This window comes from Colletotrichum destructivum, chromosome 6, assembly GCF_034447905.1.
Source record: "Colletotrichum destructivum chromosome 6, complete sequence".
In the NCBI taxonomy this organism is placed as follows: Eukaryota; Fungi; Ascomycota; class Sordariomycetes; order Glomerellales; family Glomerellaceae; genus Colletotrichum; species Colletotrichum destructivum.
Window position 1 is genome coordinate 3967765 of NC_085901.1, and position 21920 is coordinate 3989684.

Consider the following 21920-nt stretch of genomic DNA (forward strand, 5'->3'; position numbering starts at 1 on the left):
TCTGATTGGACTCGTCTTGGCACCCACGAGCATTGACGAGGACAGCCTCCGGTGCGTCTGCGTGGAATAAACAACGAGCCCGTCGGCAGTGCTTCCGGACACGGGACTAATTGGTGGGAATTCTGCCCAAACGGGGCCATCCCCCAACGGTGCGAGGTTGGCTTTCTGCAGATCGTCCAGAATGCCAAGCAGGGGAAAGACTGAGATTGGCTCTCGATAGAGATGACGGTGTGAGCTTGATTGCTCAAAGTGCTGTCGATAGTCTCGATGTGGCTTAGGCGAGTTTTAGACTTATTGAGGGGCATGTGGATTCTTGGCAAAGCTGTGTCCGTGTCCGCTTCAGGTTGGCGGATCATCTAGATTGCCCCAGGGGGTTCATGGGGAATACAGAAACTGAAGAGTCTTGTGCTTTCGTCCAAAAAAGCTCTCGTCAGTCTTTTATATCGAGGTCGAATTCCAGATGCGTGATTGCTTCAAGCCATTCGGGTTATGTTTGTTACTGAGTATCAGTCTAAGCACGTTGGCAAGCGACTTCGCTACATTGCATACCATCAAGTGTAAAGAAGAAGCCACCGTGAAAAACTCCAAGAAACCCGTCGACTGGAAAACTTGGGAATGAAATCGCTCGATGCAAACGTTCTTTGTCCCTCAGGCACACTGACACTCAACACTATCTGCGTTTACAAAACAGCCAATTCAACAACCATCGCATTATCCTTCCAGACCTTTTGAAAAACTTCTAACCCGGCTGTATGGGTACGTGCTAGCCACATGATGAGATCCAGCATTAGAGGATGCAATTCCAACCAAATTAAAGAAGTAAGTTGTTCTCTGAATCAAGTTTCTTTCCCTGGACTCCTACGCCGCGTCTACTCCATTCAACGGATCCCATTCCACCCCCATAGCCTCTATCTCTTCATCTGAGCTCCAAGTTGAAAAGACACATTTTCCATCTGCAATCCGATCCCTTGAAATCTCCGTCTTCCCCTCATGTTCAATCTTGAAATACCGGAATTCGTTCAGCACAGCCATATCAGCGCCTCTTGAGACCAATATGCCCAGCGTATCAAGTAGGGCTTGACTCAAAGCGGCGACCTCCCCAGCCTCTCGGCCAAGATTGGTAGGAAGTCGTGTGTTCTGGGCAATGCAATCGACCACTCTTATGATCACGGTGGAGGCGTTCTTGTTTCTGTGGTTGACGTCGGCCCCGCGGTCAAGCAAGAAGTTGACAACCCCCCCGTGGCCTTTCAATGCGGCGGCAAATAGGGCAGTCTCTCCCTCCCCGTCGACCGCGTTTACATCTTGCCCCCTCTCAACAAGCAGCTTCCCAGTATCCAGGAAGCCGTTCGACGCCGCCCAGAAAAGAGCGGTGCCACCATTCTCGGTTCGCGAGTTCAGATCAGCGCCACGGGTTGCGAGAAGGTTCACGACGTCCCGGTGGCCAGAGTCCATCGCCAAGAACATCGCCGAACGTCCGTTCTTGTCCACAGCAAGGATGTCCGCGCCCCGCTCGAGCAACAGCCTTACAGCATCTAGCTGGCCGTGTTCTGATGCAGACAGCAGAACCGCACACCCGGCGTTGCTCGAACATCTGTTGACGTTCGCCCCACGGTCAAGCAGCATTCGGATGCAGTCTAGTCGTCCAGACATGGCGGCCCAGCTCAACGCTTTGGGAAGCTGCTTGACGGTGATGGCCCCGTTGAAGCTGGCATTATGTTCCAACAGAATCAGAGCAACTTTGTCCATATCCTTCGTCCGTTTCTTGTTCAACACCGAAGTCAGGGGCTGGGACCCTTCTTCGTCCATGGCATGGACATTAGCCCCCTTCGTCAGCAAGGCCCTAACGATCTGCGGGTTCCCACGCCGAGCAGCCCAGAACAGCGCAGTCCATCCTTTTCGCAAGACTGCGTTCACATTTGCGCCCCGTGCCAGCAACAGCTCGACAGCGGCAAGGTTGCCCGCATGTGCGGCGTAAGATAGGGCGTTCATTTTGAAGTTGTCCACGGCATCGAGTTCGAGTCCCGCAGAATGCGGCGACTCTGGATGCTCGGCTACGAAGTCCAACAAGAACTTCACTGCCGAATCACCATGCTGCGCATAACGCGCGGCAAACTGGACTAGGTTTATGCCGTAGGGTCCTCTCCACGGGGTTGTTGAAGCAGACAAAAGAACTCGTAGGCTCTTAAGCCGATTGTAGGTGATGGCACTTGCAAGAGCGTTCCACTCGGGCTCTTGGAACGGATCGAGATTGGCACCGCCGTTGATGAGCGTCTGCACGATGTCCGGCCTGTCGGACACGATGAGACAGCCAGTCAAAACCGTAAAGCTCCGGCTATTCTTTACAGCGGCGGTTTTTGAGTTGGGATCTGCCCCCAGCTTGAGAAGTAGCTCAATCATAGAAGGTTTAGAGAACGGCAAGAGGACGCAACAGTGTAGTGGCTCAACCTTTTTCGAATCTTCAGTCGGAAGAGGTTTGACCAGGGCGGCACCGCTCTGGAATAGGAGCCGAACAGCCGCTTCGTGGCCCTCGGAAGCCGCCAGGCATAAGGCGGTGAATCCCAACTCGTCCTCAATGTCGATTGGAACATTCTCGGATTCCAACAAAATTTTGAGGGTGTCTGTATCGTTCCTTAGGGCAGCGATGTGAAGCGGTGTTGTTGTGCCTTCGACGTAGTCTGTTCGAACCCAGCGAGGCATTTGTGCCAAAGCTACTTCAAGTGTCTCTCGCGACTCGCCGGCCATCTTGGGAGTGCGTTTGCCGCCTAGGAACAGAGCTCTGGTGGTTTCCCGTGGCGGCTGCTTCTTCGGCCAGAACAAAAGGGGTAAATTTCTTTCACCGTCCTCTACACTCTCTGTAGAAGAGTCGCAATCGCTGGCGTCCCTGGCCTCCTCTTGTCCCGCTTCGCTTCGACGATTGAGCTGCCGAGACTTCGAATCGAAGTACGGAATCAACTGATACTTACGATCAGTCCACTTCTTCGCTGCCTTGGGTCGTCCGTCTCCCGCCAACCGAGCAGCAGATGGTAGTGGCTCTGGCCAGCTCCCGATAATGGCCTCTCCGCGGTTGAAGAGAATAGTCGACCCTAGTGGCTGTCGATCCAGAACTTCAAGTTGGACCGCCCACCTTCGATCCCAGTAAAACGTACTTGAACGAGCTCCAGCTGCAACAAGTAGGTCAACAACCTCGCTGAGAGACTCGTGCCATTTGATGACTTCGAGGCGACCGGCCGCCTGAATCACTGCAGGAACGTCGCCGCTCCTCAGCCTCGTCCATACCAATTCCAATACCGTCATCGTCGGTGTTAGATCCCGTTTGGCCCATCCTGGATTCTCAGATACGGCGTTTACGTCAAAATTATGCTGAAGGAGTAACCGCACAATGTCAACGTGACCATTCCAGGCCGCGTGGTGGAGTATAAGCTCCTGACAAGGCGTACACATTTCGGTCTGCATCCTTTCCGAGAACGTTTCCAACCCCAGTAGAAACGCTACCAGCTTCGCCTGTGACAACTGTGCGGTTCTCGTAGTCGGCCTGGGACGGTCGACGATATTGTGCCAAACAGGCCAGTCCCAGCTTTCGGCGGAGGCCCCGTAATAGTGTACACCACCACGATTCGCCAACCATTGCAGACCCTCAAAGGGGATCCCTAAGTAAGGTGATTGTATCAGGATGAGGTCGGAAAATATCGAGCGGCCGGTGCTGGGGTGCCGGCTTAGTAGGTCGGCGAGCTGTTCCTCGGAGCAGTGCTGGGAAAGCATGTCTACGGCCACCACATCTCGCCGCAACATGGCCAAGTGCAGAGTTGTATGGCCTCTGGCGTCCGTAGTCATGATATCTGCACCGTGTTTTAGCAGAGCGGAAAGGAAATCTCTCTTTTCCGGGACCCGGTCGGCGGCGAAGTGCACAAGTTTGCCACCATCGCCACCTTCTGTGGTGCGGATGAAGTTCTGGGTCAAGAGGTACGTGAAGCAGTTCATGGCTCCCAACTCTATGCACAGTCGGCCCAGCTGGAATGAAGTAGTTCTTAGATGTCTAAAGAGCTTCGATGGTCCTAGATGACCAACGATCAGCCGTAAGCTATCCGTTTCGTCATGGAAGATGGCTTTCTCGACGGTTGTGCGCTCTGGTTCTGCTCCACTCTCCAGAAGCAACCGCTCAGTCTCCTTCTTCGCTGATGCAAAGCTCTCCCCATGAATGGCGAACCGTTCAGCCTCGACTATTTGATGGCCCCCGCGCTTGAGCATTGAGAAGCGCAGGATGCTCGAAAGGGTCTTGGTTTTTCTTTTCCATCGCCGGGACCCCTCGAAGCAAAGCCACGGCTTCTCCCTGTGAAGCTGTAGCATCCTTCTCACGATCTCGTGGAAGAGGAAAGACGATGCGAAGTATAGAGATGCCTGGAAATCTTCGATAGGCTCGTCGAGTTTCTCGTGCAAGGCGATGATCGCAAGGGCAACGAGAGGCCGGCCTTTCAGGATGGAGCCGGAGATTGGTGACATATTTGCGTGCTTAATGCCGAGATGGGTGGTTTGAATTTCGCCGCGGATGTCAAGCTGGGCTCCGGCTTCATATGCCAGAGGTACAAGCTCGCTAGCCTCGTGATCTGGCAATCCGGAGAACGGCAACCAGTTTAACAGAATCGGCACCATATCGGAGGCGTCTTGAGGGTGAGAGGTATTCTGTATCACCCCTTCTAGCAGGCTCCTCACATCGGAAACGGTCCCAGCCATCAATGCGCCTGTGAAAGTCGTGAACTGACCTTCCTCCAACTCTTCAACGGTGGCAGCATCCTCATAACGCTGCAGCACAGCTCTTCTGCAGTCCGATTTGAAGTAAAATCCATCTTGTTGACACAGATGAGATCGCTGACGACGAAGTTGTTGAATCATTGCCCAATGATCTGGCCAGCGCCGCGCAAGGCGATCAACGGCGCCTCTTAGCCCCCCAAGTGCATCGAGGCACAAGAAGAGTCTCGAGGGAGCCCATGGCTCGAGTTTGTTCCCGGGAATCATATGAGGGCACAAGGACATGGCCTTGTCGTGTCCTTGTATGGCTGCAACAGCCATCCATGCCGCTCCAAGGGTTTGATTTCGCGGTGCTGCCAGACCTATTATGTTGGACATGGCAAGATAGAACGCGTGTACGCCCCTTCGCTGATATCGGATCGGAATAGAGCCGCTCGTAACTTCGGGAAAGACCTTTGACATCCACCGCGTGGTTTTCCGACGTAGCTCGCAGAGAAAGTCCATCGATGACTGGTCTTTGGGGATCGAGATAGTAACATCCTCAATATTGAGGGCACGAACATACTCCACGGGATCTGGGATATCATCGAGAGCAGCGACATGTTGCCGGTAAATGAAAGACAGGTAGTACCGAGACTTGTTGGTCCACCATGACGACACATGAACTCCGATATCCCAAATATCCACCTTTCGGAGTCATTAGTAGGGATCTTCAAGATCTTCAGGTTACTTTCACGCACCTTATCGAACGCCGCAACCTTTTCATGGGCTGTCTCCTTGACCACACTCTTGTCGAGGTTCCCGTCGGAAGCCCGGTCAACTTCTGGTTCTTCCGCACCAGTTACCCCCTTTATGGGCTCTTCTTTCTTTCCAACTTCCTCACCAGTTGGCTGCATGTGCTTCACAGCCAGCCCGTTCTCGGCCCGGGAGCGTGAACCATCGGGATTCTTAGGACGCTGTAGTCGATAGGTGTGCCTTCGGCGCTTCTTCTTACGTGCCGCACCCGAGTAAAGCCATGCTAAAACTCGAGGAAGGGTATGGGTAAGAAGAGATGAACCTTGGATGATATGATCGCCACTGGTTCTGTTGCCGATGTCGATTCTGGAGTCTTTCTCTTCGTGATCTTCCTCTGAAATGGAATCGATCTGTTCAGAGTCTGCGAATACAGAGTACTTTGACCTCAAACCGCGGACCTGGTTTGCTTTCTTTTTAAATCCGGAGCGTACTTCATCCTCTTTCTCTTCCTTTTTTCCCTCCTCATCCTCTTCTTCCTCCACTTCCTCTTCATACTCTTCGTCTTCTACCAATTTATCGCTAGTTTACGCTATATCAGTACCGGGGCAGGTTGAACAAATCAGAAACATGGAGACAACTTACCGTGGGATGTTACGGCGAAGGCGGTTAAATGATGGCTGGAACATGTCGACCAGCTCTGGGGCAGTAGGTCGCATATTGCTGTTCGCATGCAACGTAGACAGAATAATGCCGACCAAGTGGGGGACATCCAAGTCGTTTGATGGGAGCTTGGTCACCAGTTGGTTCCTGAGAACTGATACGAGGCTGTTGGTGTCTCTCCAATCCGACGACTGCATTCTCCTGACTCGCGTCATCAAGTCTGTTTCGCTGGTTGTTGGCGTGTTGCCAGTGAATCTGGACAAGACACTGGCTTGTAGCTGATTGTTCAACCCCTCGACACTGTACAGCTGGTCTGAAGCATCACGCCCCCAAAGGCTGGCTACGACGAGACCATAGGAGTAGATGTCGCACTTTGCCCAATCAACATCCTTTCGTCCGCTTTCGACCTCAGGCGCGCACCATAAGGGGGTGACGTGCGCTGGTCCGCTCTGGGTGTCATCTGAGCTCCCGCCAAAATCAAGCAGCTTGGCAATAACTCCACGTTTGGGATTCGCGTGGTTCATAACGATGATATTCTCTGGTTTGAGATCACCGTGTATGAAGCCCACTTGGTGAATTGCACGCAACCCCACTGCAATGTTCAAAGTGATGTGCTGCTTCTGACGAGAGGAAAGTGACGAGTCGCTGCCACGGCTACATATGATGTGGTCCAGGGTCCCATAGTTTCCCAGCTCCATCGCCAGCATAGGAAACGGCTGTTTCTCGCTCCAGGCAATGAACCGAAGCTGGGCAATGTTCTCGTGGCCGCGGAGCAGTGGGTGCCCGATGACTTTGATCTCTCTCACGATGGTGGCGTAGACGTCGCTCCGAGATTCCCTGGCGGCCGATGACGATCCGAAAACCGGGCGGGCGATGAATATCTTGACCGCAAGGACCGTATTTGCTGGTAGTATCCGCGCTGTCTCCTCGCTCGTGACGTGCTGCACAACCTGCGAACTGAGGCCGTTGCCGAGGGCAAATTGCATCGTCCCCATACTCTCGTCCGGGACTCCAATATGCGTGATCGTGACAGAAGGAACCTGGTACGCTTCCGAGGCCTCGACCACATCAAGGGCGTCATAATGGTTGTGTTCGAACTCTGATGTTGCGGTCGACTGCAATACTACATTGGGCGATACCGTTGAGGTACTCAGTTCGTCGGTGGTCCATATTTCAGATGCACATTCAGAAAAGAGTCTGCCGGATCGTTCCATGTTGCAATGGCAGCACCGATGTCTGCTCAAGATTTTGGGAACTGGGTAAAAAAACTACCAAGGCCCGTCGGAGGTTCTGGTGACGGCCGCATTTCAAAACATGAATCGGTTCGCCACTTTGGGCAGAAATACGAACACGACACCGGGGCTGACAGAAAGTGAGGCGGTTCCGAGTATGCCTGAACAGCTGAATCGCCTAATGGGTGGCATATGTTGATGGTCAGTCAAGCTTGCTGAGACAGTCAGACTCACGTCGGGCAACCAACCGTTGGGTGGCGGCATCAGCTCTATATCTCCACTTACTCAGGTGCCTCAGTCTAGATTCCATGAATACTACTTGCCAGAACCCCTTGTTCAGAGGGTGACGTTGTCCGTCAGCAGCCGAGTACTTCTCCGAAAGCGGGTGGCTGGGTACGAGCCACATGCTGCAAATGGCCGAAAGCTGACAGACGGACAGGATCTATCTCTTCGCACTTCCGCAGAGGGACTTATGAGCGGTCTTGCTCCGCCGCGGAGCTTCACGGCGGGTAACTGAGGCGCATACTTTCCAAGACGGAGAGCCCCGGTCCTTGATTGCCTCACTTGGGTATTGGTCCGTAGCCACTTGGCTCATGTCCCCCAAATGATAAAGACCTGCTCCCAATCTTGAGGCGGGGTTAACATACTTGCACAGGTATTGCGCCAAACTTCGCTAGTCACATCATCGGTCAATTATCAGCCCCAACTAGCCCTAGCAACCTTTCACAATGGAAGCTGCCGGCCTTGTCATCGGTGTTCTGGGAGTCGTCATAGCGTTCAAGGGAGCCCTCGACACGGCTTTACTTCTAGAAGACTTCATCGAGGACAACCAGAGCGAACCTCGGCACTGGGCGCTCCGCTACCACATTCAGAAATGCCGCCTCAAGGCTTGGGGCGACCACTGGAACGCCGCGGACGAGAAGCAATGCGCTCTCGGGACGAAATCCGAAAACTTCATGAGGGCGATCGAGTTGATCCTAATCGAAATCAAAAGGCTCAACGAAAAGGCCGACAAGCTGATCCAGAAACACGACATCGGTCATGATACCGGGGCGATGAAGCGGAGATTTCGGTGGTACATTAAGACGAACTCCGAGTTCAGGGACATCGTTGAGAAGTTCCAAGATCTAGTAGATGACCTGGAAGGATTCACTTACCCTTCAAATCAACTCCAGCTGCTTACCAAGGCATTTCTGCCGCAGATGCTGGCTGAAATCCAAAACCTCAAGATGCTCGAACATCTCTCTGTCCACCCTCCAGCCGATGATCAGACACTCGCTCTGTCCGCCAAAGCCAAACTGCTTCAGGAACAACTTTCGCGGCCGGGAGGTCGAGCGCCTACGACGATCTGGCTCCATAAACCGAAGTTTGAGCTTGTCGACAATGATACCTCGTCCGTCGGCGGTCTAGGTCTGATCAGGGAGACTGAAGAAACGATCCGTCCGGTCTGGGTAGAGTGGAATGTCACTGGTTTGGGTCTGGAATCCAGGCTTCACGTGGAACGGATGGAGGCCCTCGGAAAGCTCTTGAAAGGGGTCAGCGAGCCGGCTCTCCGCCTCCCCCCTTTCTACGGTATATACGACGATCTGGACTACGAGCTTGCGCACGGCATCAAGCGAATCGGATACGTTTTCGGCACCCCCGAATCGGTTACGGACTATGATCAGAGAGTGCACAACTTCAGAAGCGATGTGTGCGAAAATCCGCCAATATCTCTGAGCGCATTGATGGCTAGTGAGGGTACAGCACCGCCGCTGCTTGGGGATCGCTTTCGCCTTGCATTCACACTAGCATCAGCCTTTAGTCTTTTCCATGCCGCAGGATGGCTTCACAAGGGACTGCACAGCGGCAACATCCAGTTCCTCAGAGAAGTCGACGGTACTGTTAGCGTCACCCAGCCCTTCATCACGGGTTTCCAGTACTCGCGCCATCAGAACCAGGCTTCTTTGTCCAGAGGGCCACTGGACGATAAGAAACTGAACCATTACCACCATCCAGATGCTGCGAAAGGGTTTTCCAAGCGATTGGACCTTTACAGTCTTGGTGTCGTACTCTGCGAGATCGGCCGTTGGGCTTCAATCACGAGCAAGATACCGAAGGAAAGGCTGAGAAAGATGACGAACAGAGAGGCTTGGCGCAGCTACATTCTGGATTCTCGGCTCAAAGAACTTGGGTGGCGCATGGGGAAGCAATACCAAGATGCTGTTCGAGTCCTGCTCGAGTGTGATCTGCCGGACGACAAGAGACTTGGGCATGTTTTTTTCGCTCAGGAGTTTCAGAAGAAGGTTCTTCAACCTCTCAGTAGATGCAACGTATGACTTGTAAACCATCGAAGATGAAGATGTAGGGCGGTTTGCTTTTGTTATGTATGAATCACAGATAGGGAATGGTGTTTGTTCACACGATCTTGAAACCACTCCTCTGTCCCCACGAGAGCCGACAATTGTTATCTCGAATGCGGTGTTCCATCCACCGTTTGTTTTACAGACAGGGGCCGTTGCAAGATTTGTCCCACTCCCAGAGTGTTAATTCTATCCATTAGTAGGCAACGCCCTACACATGTGACTCAGTTTGCAGCAACTGTTGGTCCTGGCAGGCACCTATCACCTGCTGAGTTTGGCAGCATTTGCGTACACTAACTATACATGGTCTGGTCCTCTTACTCTGCCTATCGAAGCGTCAGGTGTGACCTCGCTTAAGCTGAAAATCAATAATTGGTCGAGGGGATTCCTGTTGTGGAAAGGCTGCACGGAAAGTCTTCATCTTAGTATCAGCCTGACTATGTTCTCGCCCTTGATTACCCCCGCGTCGCTGCTAATAGTGGAACTTCTGTTGCATGTATAGCGCTGACAGAGTAGTGTGGGCACTCAGGAGAGCATAATGCAGATGTATGCTCTTGCCTTAGAATCCGTTTATTTATATGTACCTTGCCAAGAGTTAACGGATATTCTGACTTCAGAAATCAAATCCGTAATACTGGACAGAATGAATCCCGTAAAGTGGCACTGTCATGAATTTGGCCTAGGCAGTGCGGATTCCCAAGTTGATATTGCACAAGCACACAACGAAAGAAGCCAAAAAAAGCGAGAGTGGGACTTGGTAGACAATGGCGTCTCAAAACCCATTGAGCTAAGTTCAAGGGACCTCAGGGATTGCCATGCATCTGACCGGTGATACTTGACCTCCGGTCTAGTACTATCTAAAGGGGCATGGCCGGAGACGCATGTAGCCAAGACATGTAAGCTTAGGAGGGGTAACCAAACATTGGTAAAAGTATTACCAAATGTGTCTTGTCTCTCTCTCTGTATATAAGGCTTGCGGTTGCTTCGCGTGATATTCCTTCGACACGCTTGCCATCAATTACTTACAACAAACACCAATTGTCGTTCTCAGTATGAAACCTGCCATCATCGCCGGTATCCTAGGCGCTAAGCTTGTCAGCGCTGATCCCTGTTATCATGATGGATCGAGATTAACGACACAAGTAATCAAGTACCACGCCCAACGAGCCTGTGAAAGGTTATGACGGAAAGCGAGGCTCATTCCAGGGCACATTTGCCGTCAAGGAGGCGAAGTACGCCTGTGTCAATTTGGAAACCAACCAATACTTACAGATGTGGGTCACGAACGAGAACACCCAGTTCTCCTTTGATCTCAACGACAAGGACTGCACGAAGGAGTTCAACAAACTTATGAACACTTGTCAGATCAATGGCATCACCCAGGGAGGAGCAACCACTGTGGCTGGCTGGGGGTTTCGGTAGGTCGAGTGGGAAACACCGGACACTGTCGAGTACTAACACGTTGTCTAGCGCTGATCCTGGAAGTGGAGGGAGGTGCTAGATTTCCTTTACATAGGAGTGGAAAAGATCTAATGTAATTATTTTGCCTCCTTAATGACAATAGTAATGAACCCTCCCGCCTCGCTGATGCCCAAAGCTCTACCCCCAATCACGACGCAGTAGTGTTCTGTGTACCACATCTGTAAACCCGTCGTAAGCTTGATAACCCGAATCGATTGACATGAAGTTCCAAGGTGGAGGTTCACAATTAGTCTCAGTCGCCAATCCAAAGGCTTAATACACTATTCCCGCAAAGACTTGCGCAGTCTCAAATGTCTGCAGATACTCCATGGCTGTTTCAACTCTCCTGCGTTGATACTCTCAAATGCATACATCAGGTCGTCGTCTGCATGACGGCCTGCTACGCGCTGCCAAGCTTTGAACACCGCAGAGTTTCGCATTCTTGAGATTCGCCAAGTGGCACCCACGATGAGCTTGGCTTGGCGTTTCTTAACCTCGTACCGGAAAAAGAACCCTTCACCTACTCCCGGGCTCCATACTTCCATGATCTCCAGATGCGGCAGCTGCATGGCCGCTTTACTTGCCACGAAGAGCAGATAATTCACCTCTGTGGAACTTTCGGGTGGCATCTGAAGCCGACAAGTGAGTGCTAGATGCCTAAGGGACAGTCTCGATTGGGTTCCGATGCCTTGTATCGCTTTGGATGCTTCATCGAAGCGTAGAAAAAAGTCCATTGCGTCTGTGGCGTGTGAAATCGCCAACGCCTTGAGATGGAAGCTGGCTTCAACCGCTGCCGATGTGAGTTCATTGTCGTATGGTTTCGAGTAACATTTGTTTTTGTGAAGCTTTTGAGACTGGGCCTCCCAAATGGTGATGGATCGCAAGGTAGAACGGCATTCTGCCCACCGCAACAAGTTCGTGTTTGCAATCTCGCGTCTTTGCTGACCCTTCTTATCTGTCCCAAGCCAGGGCTCGTAGTTGACGCGGTGAAGACGTGGCAGGTTGCAGATAATGATGTTGAGAGATGAAGCCGAAAGGTTTCGAAGAAGTCTTTGCTTGACAGAAAACTTTTCTATGACGGTAACCTTGGGCAGGTCGGTCATCTTGAACTCAAAATCGAGTAGCTGGCCTAGCAAGCGCTTCTTGGCGTTGGATATCAAGTGTCCAGGCGACTGGTTGGCAAGCTCACGTTTGTGTTCCACTAGATCCAGCTTGAGGTGTTTTGAATCGCTCGGTGAGCTGGCACTCAATTCAAGCGCAACGCCGGGTGTTGAAGGGTCTCTGGTCCAGCTGGAGAGTGCACAGAAGAGGCTTTTCAGACCGTTGGAGAATGTCAGGTTGTTTGCCTCGATTGTCTCTGCGCTCTCTACTTGACCGCATTCCTGACAGGTGTACTCTTGCAGGCTCATGTGAAGTGAGATGTTCACAACTAGCTTTTTTCGGTGGAAGACAGCAAGCTGGTTGAATTCATCGATGTCTGAGTTTGCAGCGGAAACCTGAAGGGTGATTGTATGCCAGATGAGCGGAGTGAAGTAGAGGTACCATTCAATTGACACACTGGCCCAGCATGATAGGGGATTTCGTCCGGCACTTGGAACCAGATCCGACAGCTCTTCCATGATCATGAGTCGAAGCTCCCGAGGGAGTCGATTCCATGGAAAGGCTGTGGTCTGTGATGACATGGCTCCGACCAATAAACCTTCTTATGTCAAGGATGATGGTTAGAGTCAGGAGTGTTGCTGTGTGTGAGACGAGCTCGGAGTTGGGTATAGTGGATGTTCGATTCAGAATGTGATGGAAATGCTTCTTGCAAGAGTAGTTGCCCTGAACACTTATCATTTATAGCCGGCAATATTTTCAAAGTTTGGTAGATTTGTGTGATTGGAGAAGAAGGTTTGGGTTTGGTGCACCACAGTTCTTACGAACTCTGTGAAAAGGGCCTATCGCAGCCTTTTCAGCCTTTGGTAGGGTCTGAGTATTAGAAAACGTTCGAAAATTCTCACTCAGCGTTTCCATCTCGTCCAATATTCTCTCAGTCACTTCGCCTGAATTCATCAATGTTATCTTGTCTGCAGTTCCAAGCCTCACTTGATTGGACGTCCTCAACATGACACCGGCCAACGTGGCCCACGTCATTAAGCGTACGAGGTTCGCCGCTCTCGGCACCACCGAACTAAACGATGCCAGTTTTGTTCGTGACGGCAGCTTCCTCGACAACATCCCAGCATTAGAAGAGGGGCCTAGCATACCAGAATCGTCCAAAGGAGCTCCCCTCCGCTAGTGGAGGTTGTTGTCATGGCGAGAAGTGAATGAATGGTTACAGATGAACATGAGGAAGGCAGGCATGGAGGATAAGGGAGGGTGGTGCTCTGAGCGAATCATCCTGAGGCAATGTACCCTGCTGGAGATTATGCCAAGATACCCGATTATTTTAACTGGAGAACGGTGAGCCAAGCTTTGTGATGAACATTGGTGCAGATGATCTGGCCGCGTTCCGTCGTGAGCGAAGAAGATCCGATACCACCCCCACGGCAAAACCTGCCGCCCTCCTGTTACAGGAGCAACCGTTATAACCGAGGCTGACATGACCCACGGATGTGGACTTGCTCTACTGAAGGCGTCTATTCCACCGTCTGGAACGCCTATAGCGCTATGTAATATGGTCATGTGGTATTGGGTAACGTGTCAGTCTGGGTCTGGCTCCTTGAATGGAAATCTTTCAGAAGATTCGTCTCAGATGCCGAGCCAATGTCATTTCGAGCGGTTATGAGTGCGTTTGATGACTTGCCGTTGAGACTGGATTGGACGATCAACCACGGCAAAAGATTCACCGAATCTCCGGCTTCAACTTCAGAAACTCGACTAGCAACAGCAAGCACCGAGATGAGTGCTCCGTTTGACTGGTGTTATTGGTGTTTCCGAGATGTCGCCTAGGTGGCAAAGCCCAAACCTGATCCGAGTCATTCCGTGACTAATGTGAAGGACGCCGCCAAGTGCGGTGGTCGGTGGCCCCGAAATACTCCCTCCCACCACGACGAATCTCCAGGGCCCGCCAAGAGCCGGAGAATATTATTCTCTGGGGGAGAAGCCCATTGTTCTGTTCTATTCTTCGGGAAAACGAGACTTCTTTCTTGCACCTAGAACATGGCGCGTTTGAAGAGGCCTCGCTTCCGGGTCCTTGACCACCATCAGGTCCTAGACAAGCGTCATTCTAACATGGGAAGCCACCAAGCCTAAAGTACGGCGGCAGCGTCATCCCGGCGAACACGCTCTTTTTTCGGCGACGGGACCTGTCTTGCTTCCAAATCATGCGCGGCGAAACCCTCATGTGCGGGGGTTGGCGTTTGGCAGATCAAGCTTGAATCCGGTCCTAGGGTGCCGGAGCCCCCCCTGCGCGAAGGGTTTTGGCCCCGTCCACGGTCCAATGGCACAGCGAACTGCATTAACTTTAATGCTTGAAACGACGATGCGGGCAGACTCTGCGACAGGATTGGCGAAGAGGCGAGGAGAAGTCCGACCTAGCCGGCCGTCGGAGCCGGGGGGCATCCCGGTCTGCGGCACAACAAGCCTCGACTGAGCGACTGATGTGACGGGACGATCAGGCATCTGAACAGGTTCCTGTTGCAGCACGATGCTCAGGGCTGTCATCTCGAGTCGAGGAAAAATCATCTGTAGTTGTAGTGTCCACCACGCTGAGGGGGGGAACGCTCGGTTGACGCCGCCATCCGGAGTTTCAGGGTGTGACAGGAAAGTCAGTAAGCACTGGGCAAGATGTGGTAGCCGTAGGTAGGCTGGAGAGCATCCCATACATAAAAGAACGGAGAAGAATGCGTCGGATTCCAGAGAATGATGTGTTTTTGGATTGAGCGTCTGCCTGACTTACTCCGTTTTACCTCTGTCTACTGTATTCATCCCGTGCTGCGCGCGGCTGCTGTTGATTGTGTGCTATTTTCGCCCGACTAAGACCTGGAGTCACTCACTCGAATAATACCCGAAATCAGTCAAGATGAAGTTCTCCACTACTGCTTTTCTTGCCCTTGGCTTTCTGGCCGGTAATGTCATTTCGGGTAAGCCAAACGCTTCTTAACAGCTTCATAACACACTGCGCCTCTTCCTTGGATAAGGATTAACATCCATCCCAGCCCCGGCGTTCCAGTCTAATGACGTTGCTCTACCTGTCGAGGTCCGCGCCGAAGGCACCGTGGCAAACGACGCCGCCCATCTCGAGGCCCGAGCCAGGAAGAAGCAAGGACTGGGCAAAGTAGGAGCAAAGGGACAAGGAGCCGCGGCGGCGAAGGCACAGGCAGCGAAGAAGAAGAAGAACGGTGCTGCCGCTGCCGCGAAGAAGAAGGATGCTGCGAAGGAGAAAGAAGCTGCTGCGAAGAAGAAGGCTGACGACGCGGCTAAGAAGAAGACTGAAGACGCGGCAAAGAACAATAACAACGATGCCGCGAAGAACAACAACAACAACAACAACGCCAACGACAATGCCAACAACAATGCCAATAACAACGCCAATAACAATGCCAACAACAATGCTAATGCCGCAAAGGGCAAGGGCAAGTCGCAAGCCGAGTTCCAGGGCTTGGCCTGCACCGATGGAAAGGGTGCCGGCTCCTGCAACGCCAACGGGCAATGCGCCGTCAACGGCAAGACTGCCGAGATTGCGGGCCAGTGCGGCGTTGCTGCTGCTGCGAAAAAGGCTGCCACCAAGCGTTACGTCTCCAACAAGGCCCGTATCATCTGAGGCGGTTCGTCTTAGGCTGTGATGGGCGGATGTACAGAGTGTTGGAGGGTTCGGTGGGGTAGGTTTCGGTAGTAGCACCGGCTTTGGATGTATAATGACATATGAAAGTCCAATACCGGAAGACCTGATACGATTTGCATGGCCCAATTCTGACTTTCCCAAGCCGTCTGTGACAGTCCAACGGCACCTTTGATGGAAGACGCTTCAGCAACGTGGCGTGTCGTCAAAGATGTGAGCGAATTGAGGCACAGAGTTTAGTCAAGTCGGTTTCTCAACGAGTTGACTCGTCTTTTCCAAGTGTTTGGTATAGGCATCCATCCAACTTCTTCCGGTTTTACCTTTTTTTTTTCCATGCCGCTGAAGTCTTTCCGCAACCCATGTACTATGCATACTGTTCTTCTTAATGTTGGAAGGGAGTGTGTGCTACAATCACTCAGGGTGTCTAAACGAGCGCCCCGCCACATCTGACTGACTGCTCTGGGTATGAAAGACAAGAAGTGGACATTACTGACTCTCTGTGGTTCTATACCCAACATGTGACTTATGATTTCCATGTGGGACATTCATCAACTGCAACAACAAAAAGAGGACCGGTCTCCGCACCGGTTTCGGGGATGGGCTCTGGCCCCGTTGGGCCGTCACAGCCGCTAGATCCGTCGTCTACACCGACTCTGAGTTCTTCGAGAACAAACTTCCTGCCAATGTCGATAGCACTACGAGTAGGGTGTGTTAAAGGCATGTCCGGTTGTTTCGTGTGACAGCTGCAGCCCTTGTCGGGATGTCGCAGATCAAGCCCACCACCATCGACCAGCCTCTGCCAGAACTCCACGTCTCTGTCATGCCATGCTTGCCGGTGCTCCGAAGTGATCGTCGTTGAAGACGGTCTGAGGTCTTTGTCCCTGCCGAAGCCGCCGGTCTCTCTGCTTTTCAAGACGGTTCCGATCAGGAAGTGCCACCTCCAATTCTTGCACCTGAAGCCTCCCTCCACTAGAGCAATTCCAACACCAATGTGCCAGTTCATCGCCGCGGCGATCATCGGCATGAGGCCTCGAAAGTGACTCGGCCCGCTATAAACGTTGCGGCCATGGTGGTCGGCCCTCTCGTTGTATCTCTCCCCAAAGGGACTCCAGTCTCGAGAAAGCATCAGCCGAACCATTCGTTCGTCTCCGCGCCGGGCCGCGGTCTCAAGAGGCGTCTCAGCAGGGACATCGTTGAATTTCTCGGGCCCGTGGTCGATGTAGCCCCAATACTCTTTCCAGCGGTGTGTGAAGTAGGTGCTTGTGATGGCATATGGAGATTGGAGCAGCACACTGAGTGCTTGAGATTCTCCGTGTTGGATAGCCTCTTCAAGGCATAGCTCGATGACCTGAATCCGGAGCTCCCGCTTTTCGTGGTAGGCGGACTCGTCTCCTTCCTTGAGCTGAGGGAGTTGATGCCGAAGAAGAATTTGAAGTGCTTCTGTTTGAGACGTGCACACGGCCTCGAGGAGGAGCTTCGCGAGCTTCTTCGGCGTCATTGTCCGGGTTGTCATCTCGAGAAAGGATTTCAGGGTTTCCAGGTCCTGGTATGCCAGAGCCAGCCGCCAGAAATATTCGTCGTAGTATTTCTTGCCTTTCCTCGACTTACCCTTTGAGTTGACCGTTGACTTTTCCCGTGACACGTCGACCTCGTAGTTCATCAGTCGCGCGGTCAGGTTGGGGTTCTCGCTGCGGATTGACGCCTCCAAAAGGGACCCGAACACAGGAGCGTCATGGGGCTTTCCTTCGTCATCCCGTCGCTTTTTCGACTTTTTGAACGTCGACAGTGACTTGGGTCCCCTTTGAAATAGTCTATTAAGCACCAATTTCTCGGCATCGGGGTGTTTGATGTAAACCTTTGCCGAGAGAACGACAGTTTCGAAGCTCTCCGTGGTGATGACAGACTGGTTGGGGAAAAGGAGAGACTGGAAGTAGTCTTCAAAGAGATGCCAGCTTCCGTAGTGTCTCGCAGGGCTTGGAAGGTGCACAGCTCTCTGGCAGAGAAGATGCGTATACTGCAGTCTTTTGTCTCCGTGGATATCGTAGCCGTCGTCCTTCATAACTCTGTCGACGACCGCGTTGACGAGTGTGGAGAGATTCGTGTTCCAGGGTAGGTTGCCGTGAGGTTGAAGCATGATGTAGCGGGCGAGGAAGAAACTCATATCGCCGCAAGGTTGATTTCTGCAATGCTGCGTGACCATATGGGCATGGCCCTTTTGGCGGAGAATCTCAACTTCTGGGTTGTCTCTCATCTTTTGAAGCAACTTGGTAGTGTAAATTGCGCGCATGACTTCAACCTCAAATAGCTCTTCATCATGTGCATGTCGTCAACCCATCAAACGTTCTCATACTGGTAGTCTGGACCATGTTTGACTTACTCGACACCTGCCGGAGACTAACTGCATCTCTAAAGTTGGATTCACTTTGGCTATCAAATTCGATAACGTGTTGTATGATCATTTGGAAGCATTCCAGAGGCAAGTCACGGATGCCAACTGGCCGGGGCGGTTCGTTTGCCCCAGCAAGGGTTGGTCCGATATCGAGCCTAGCCAGAGCCTGCGTCGTGCTCGGAATCATATCGTCAGCGGGCATTCAGAAGTCGGCTTTGAATAAAAATGATGATATGGGGATTCTTCCAGAGAAGAAATGTTGTTTCACTTGAGTGCTTGTGGACAATCTCAAGGCTCGCCTTGATGAGTTGGAATGTTTATGTACATGGCATCTTGCTGCTGCAACACCCTCGACAAGCAACGGTGAAATGTCATTGGCCAAATCGTAGTTATGTGTCTCCACTGAGGCCAAAATCCCTTGAGGCCAATCATCCTGACTGTGCCGCATCCGTAGACCAAAGCGAGTGGAAAACTTAGGTGATATCATCAAAGGCAAACCGCACCGAGAAAGTTGGTTGTCGCCGCAAGTGCCAAATTTCGAGATATCGCATACTCTGGCTTGCTTGTTCCATGGTTTTCTTTTTCTAAGCCCAGACACGAAATCGTGATACCCATGGCATAGTTGATTACAGGGAGCCTATGGTGAGCTGATGATCGTCCTTGATCTGAACCCCAGCACCAAAACGCTGACTGGGCCGGCAAAGAACAAAGGCCTTAGAAAGTCCCTATGACGGTGACGTTCTTGGTTGAGGCTTCTAAGCGCAAAGTGACTTCCTCTCCCTGCCACTCCGCTGCCTTGCCATCAACAGTCACGGCCTTCAGTTCTCGGCCTTCGGGCACCCTCAGCTTGACCCTGACCTCCGCCGGCGGGCCCCTCTCGAAGCCCAAGACCGTCGTGACCGAGCCGGCCTTTTCGTCCAACCGCATGTCGAGGTCGACGAGTCCCCATTTCGTCGGTGCCTTCTGGATCGCGACCCTGCCCTTACTGAGCCACCTCCTTGGTACTCCCCGTCCGACGAACAGTACCTCCTCATCGGGATGATCCAACAGCAGCGCGGCTCTCAGCAAGATCGGCACTGCAAACTGCGACGGCTGGCAGAACGTGCTGGAGCCTCCTCCGGTCCCAGACACCTCTGCGGCAATCCAGAGACCGCGGTTGTGGACATGATATCGGTGGGAGTAGAGGAACAGCACGAACTCGTCAAGGCGATCTTGGAGAAGCAGCGTCAGCGCGTAGCCGTACGAGATGAAGCCGAGGATGTCGCGCGTGTCGGCCCGCAGCGGCGTGACGTTGGCAACGACGCCGAGACTGGTAATCCCGTAGGCCTGCATGGAGTTGATGACCAAATCGGTCAGGTTCGGGGAGAGAACGGAGGCCTGGAGGAGCTCGGTGTAGACACGGTGAGGCCACCACTGCGACGAGGCGTCGCCCTGCTCCTCCAGGTCCTCGAGGACATGGGTCGTCTCGTTGGGCAACAGCGGAACGTACGGAGGCGTCAGATTGCGCTGGATGACGGCGTCCAAAGTGTGGGACGTCTGGTTGATGAGCTGCGCGGCCCGCGTCTGCCAGTCCTGGGCATACTGCTCGAAAGTCGCGATCTTGCTGAGGTCCTTGAGGCCACGCGCCGCGAAGGCGCCGTTGTTCCAGTACGGCTTCTCCCATCGCCACGAGTCCCATCGGAGCGCAGCATCCGACTCGCTCCAGCCCGAGATGAGGCCGTAGTACGGGTGGTCCTCCGGGAACTTCAGGTTCTCGTCCTGGCGCTCGGTGAGCATGTTCGCCCACGCGAGAATCTTCGTCTTGTATTTCTCCGTGAACGCGACGTCGCCGGTGTACTGCACGTAGCGCGCGATCAAGGAGAGCGACATCCCGAACTGGGGCACGGCTGGTCCGCGCATCTTGATGGCGCCGTTGTCGTTGACGTACCAGTCCATATAGTTCTCGAGAATCGCCTTGGCTTGTGGGAAACGGCCCCAGGCGAGGTTGGCCGTGAGGGAGGTGGTCATGATGTCTTGGAACCCGTCGTACTCGGAGCCGGCGTAGTCGCGGTCGAAGGCGCCGTATCTCGGCGACACACCCCCTGCGCGCTGGACGAGCTCTGTTGCGAAGGCGTGCTTGTTCATGTCCGACCAGCTTTTGTCTGGCAGCTCCAGAGTGGCGACGTCTTGTAGATGAGAGTCCCAGTAGTCTGCAAAGCGGATCAGGGCCGGGTAGTAGTCGTCGGCCGTGGGGTGCGCCTTGAGGGGTAAGAACTGCTTGTAGTCCAGGGCGAACCTGTTGGCTCGAACGATTCCTCCCTTGATCCATTTGATGGAGAACCACAGGTGTACAATTTGAGGGTCTGGAGAATCCACATCCGCAAACGTAGTAACCTCAATCCAGTCCGTGGTGTCTACGACGCCCCGGAAGATCTTGCGTGACGAGGGAAGCCATCCGCCCAAGAGACCGTCAAATGTATAATTGGAATGCGTCCCGTCTGCCGCCTCTGATACGTCGACCAAAGGCATGTAGTTCTTCGTCGTGGCCTGCCAATCGAGCGTCATGGTGTCGTTCGCCTGAACGTTTCCGAGAAAAGTGTCCCAGGGCCCATAGGCCATGTTGATGACATCCCTAACATGCTCTTCGATCGGTTCGCCGTCTTGGAGGAGGCGCTCTGCTAACACATCGTTCTGCTTGAGGTTGAAATCGTTTGCACTGTCGAGATCAAAAAAGGGCCTAACAGTACGGTTCAATTCCAACGATTCAACGCTCGTGGCCTCGACGTATCGCTTGATCTCCCGCCGCGTTCCAGAGGCGGAGACAAGAACCAAGGGGCCATCAAAGCGTGCGATATCTTCGTAAGCCGTCCATGTCTCGCCATTGTATGAGAAGGTGTTGATGGCAGTCAGTCCGTCGGCGGTCTTTTCTTGTCGGGGTCTGAGGGGCTCAGAGTCGTCCCGTGTCAACGCACCCGAAGAGTCAATCGGTCCAACCTGACCGAAGTTTGACACTTCATGATAAGGTTTCGGGTGTTTGACCGGGCCTCTGCTTGCTAAAATGGACAAAATGAAGGTAAATACAACGAGTGAAGTTTTCAAAGAGTGACGAGACATTTTGGCTTCTTCTTCCAGAGGAGCTGAAGGAAAAGTCTGAAGCCGCCAGCCATCTCGCGTCGGAGGAATACAATGGGGGGTTTTGTATTGTTTTCACAGCGAAAAACCCCCACCCCGTCAACTCAACGGAGCATGCGTGCTTGCCCCTATCCGGAAGCTGCGAAAGTATTCTAGGATCCCCATGGCTCAGGCGATTGGACTAGAAAACGTAAATAAACTCCAAGCTTTCCAGCCACAGAAGGTTTCTTCGCTTCGTGTATCGCGCCATATCTGACCATAGTTGGAGAGCAAGGGAAACAAGACCATCGGTTTTTTTTTGTTTCTTGAAACTCTTTTATATTGGGTTCGGTCTCGGTCTCTTGTTTCAGTCCGTTCGAAGCCGTTCCACTGTGTACTTTCACCCGTGAGTTGTATTAGTTTGAGTCAGCTTCCCCTGTTTAGTATCTTGCTTAATTTCGGAACCCCACTCTTTGGTTCCAATTTGGACATGGTGACTATGA

At 52.8% G+C, this 21920-nt stretch overlaps 7 protein-coding genes across 7 annotated transcripts; 3 read left to right on the forward strand and 4 right to left on the reverse strand.

The window, feature by feature from the left end:
• Nucleotides 1–858: 858 nt before the first annotated feature.
• Nucleotides 859–7352, reverse strand: CDEST_10414 (Putative serine/threonine-protein kinase, active; the record flags this gene model as incomplete). Its single annotated transcript, XM_062926572.1, has 3 exons — nucleotides 859–5430; nucleotides 5484–6057; nucleotides 6121–7352. The coding sequence occupies 3 exons, from the start codon at nucleotides 7350–7352 to the stop codon at nucleotides 859–861; spliced, it is 6378 nt and encodes a 2125-aa protein (XP_062782623.1).
• Nucleotides 7353–8098: 746 nt separating this feature from the next.
• Nucleotides 8099–9688, forward strand: CDEST_10415 (Putative protein kinase-like domain superfamily, prion-inhibition and propagation, HeLo; the record flags this gene model as incomplete). Its single annotated transcript, XM_062926573.1, has 1 exon — nucleotides 8099–9688. One exon carries the CDS (start codon nucleotides 8099–8101, stop codon nucleotides 9686–9688), a length of 1590 nt encoding a protein of 529 aa, XP_062782624.1.
• Nucleotides 9689–10764: 1076 nt separating this feature from the next.
• On the forward strand, nucleotides 10765–11134 carry CDEST_10416 (uncharacterized protein; the record flags this gene model as incomplete). Its single annotated transcript, XM_062926574.1, has 2 exons — nucleotides 10765–10854; nucleotides 10919–11134. The coding sequence occupies 2 exons, from the start codon at nucleotides 10765–10767 to the stop codon at nucleotides 11132–11134; spliced, it is 306 nt and encodes a 101-aa protein (XP_062782625.1).
• A 320-nt stretch (nucleotides 11135–11454) lies between these two features.
• CDEST_10417 (uncharacterized protein) lies at nucleotides 11455–12855 on the reverse strand (the record flags this gene model as incomplete). The annotated part of the gene is made up of 1 exon (XM_062926575.1): nucleotides 11455–12855. The coding sequence occupies one exon, from the start codon at nucleotides 12853–12855 to the stop codon at nucleotides 11455–11457; it is 1401 nt and encodes a 466-aa protein (XP_062782626.1).
• Nucleotides 12856–15179: 2324 nt separating this feature from the next.
• On the forward strand, nucleotides 15180–15920 carry CDEST_10418 (uncharacterized protein; the record flags this gene model as incomplete). Its single annotated transcript, XM_062926576.1, has 2 exons — nucleotides 15180–15240; nucleotides 15316–15920. The coding sequence occupies 2 exons, from the start codon at nucleotides 15180–15182 to the stop codon at nucleotides 15918–15920; spliced, it is 666 nt and encodes a 221-aa protein (XP_062782627.1).
• A 541-nt stretch (nucleotides 15921–16461) lies between these two features.
• Nucleotides 16462–18099, reverse strand: CDEST_10419 (Putative ankyrin repeat-containing domain superfamily; the record flags this gene model as incomplete). The annotated part of the gene is made up of 1 exon (XM_062926577.1): nucleotides 16462–18099. One exon carries the CDS (start codon nucleotides 18097–18099, stop codon nucleotides 16462–16464), a length of 1638 nt encoding a protein of 545 aa, XP_062782628.1.
• A 451-nt stretch (nucleotides 18100–18550) lies between these two features.
• Nucleotides 18551–21455, reverse strand: CDEST_10420 (Putative six-hairpin glycosidase superfamily). Its single transcript, XM_062926578.1, has one exon. It carries the CDS (start codon nucleotides 21418–21420, stop codon nucleotides 19042–19044), a length of 2379 nt encoding a protein of 792 aa, XP_062782629.1. The 5' UTR covers nucleotides 21421–21455; the 3' UTR covers nucleotides 18551–19041.
• Nucleotides 21456–21920: the final 465 nt, after the last annotated feature.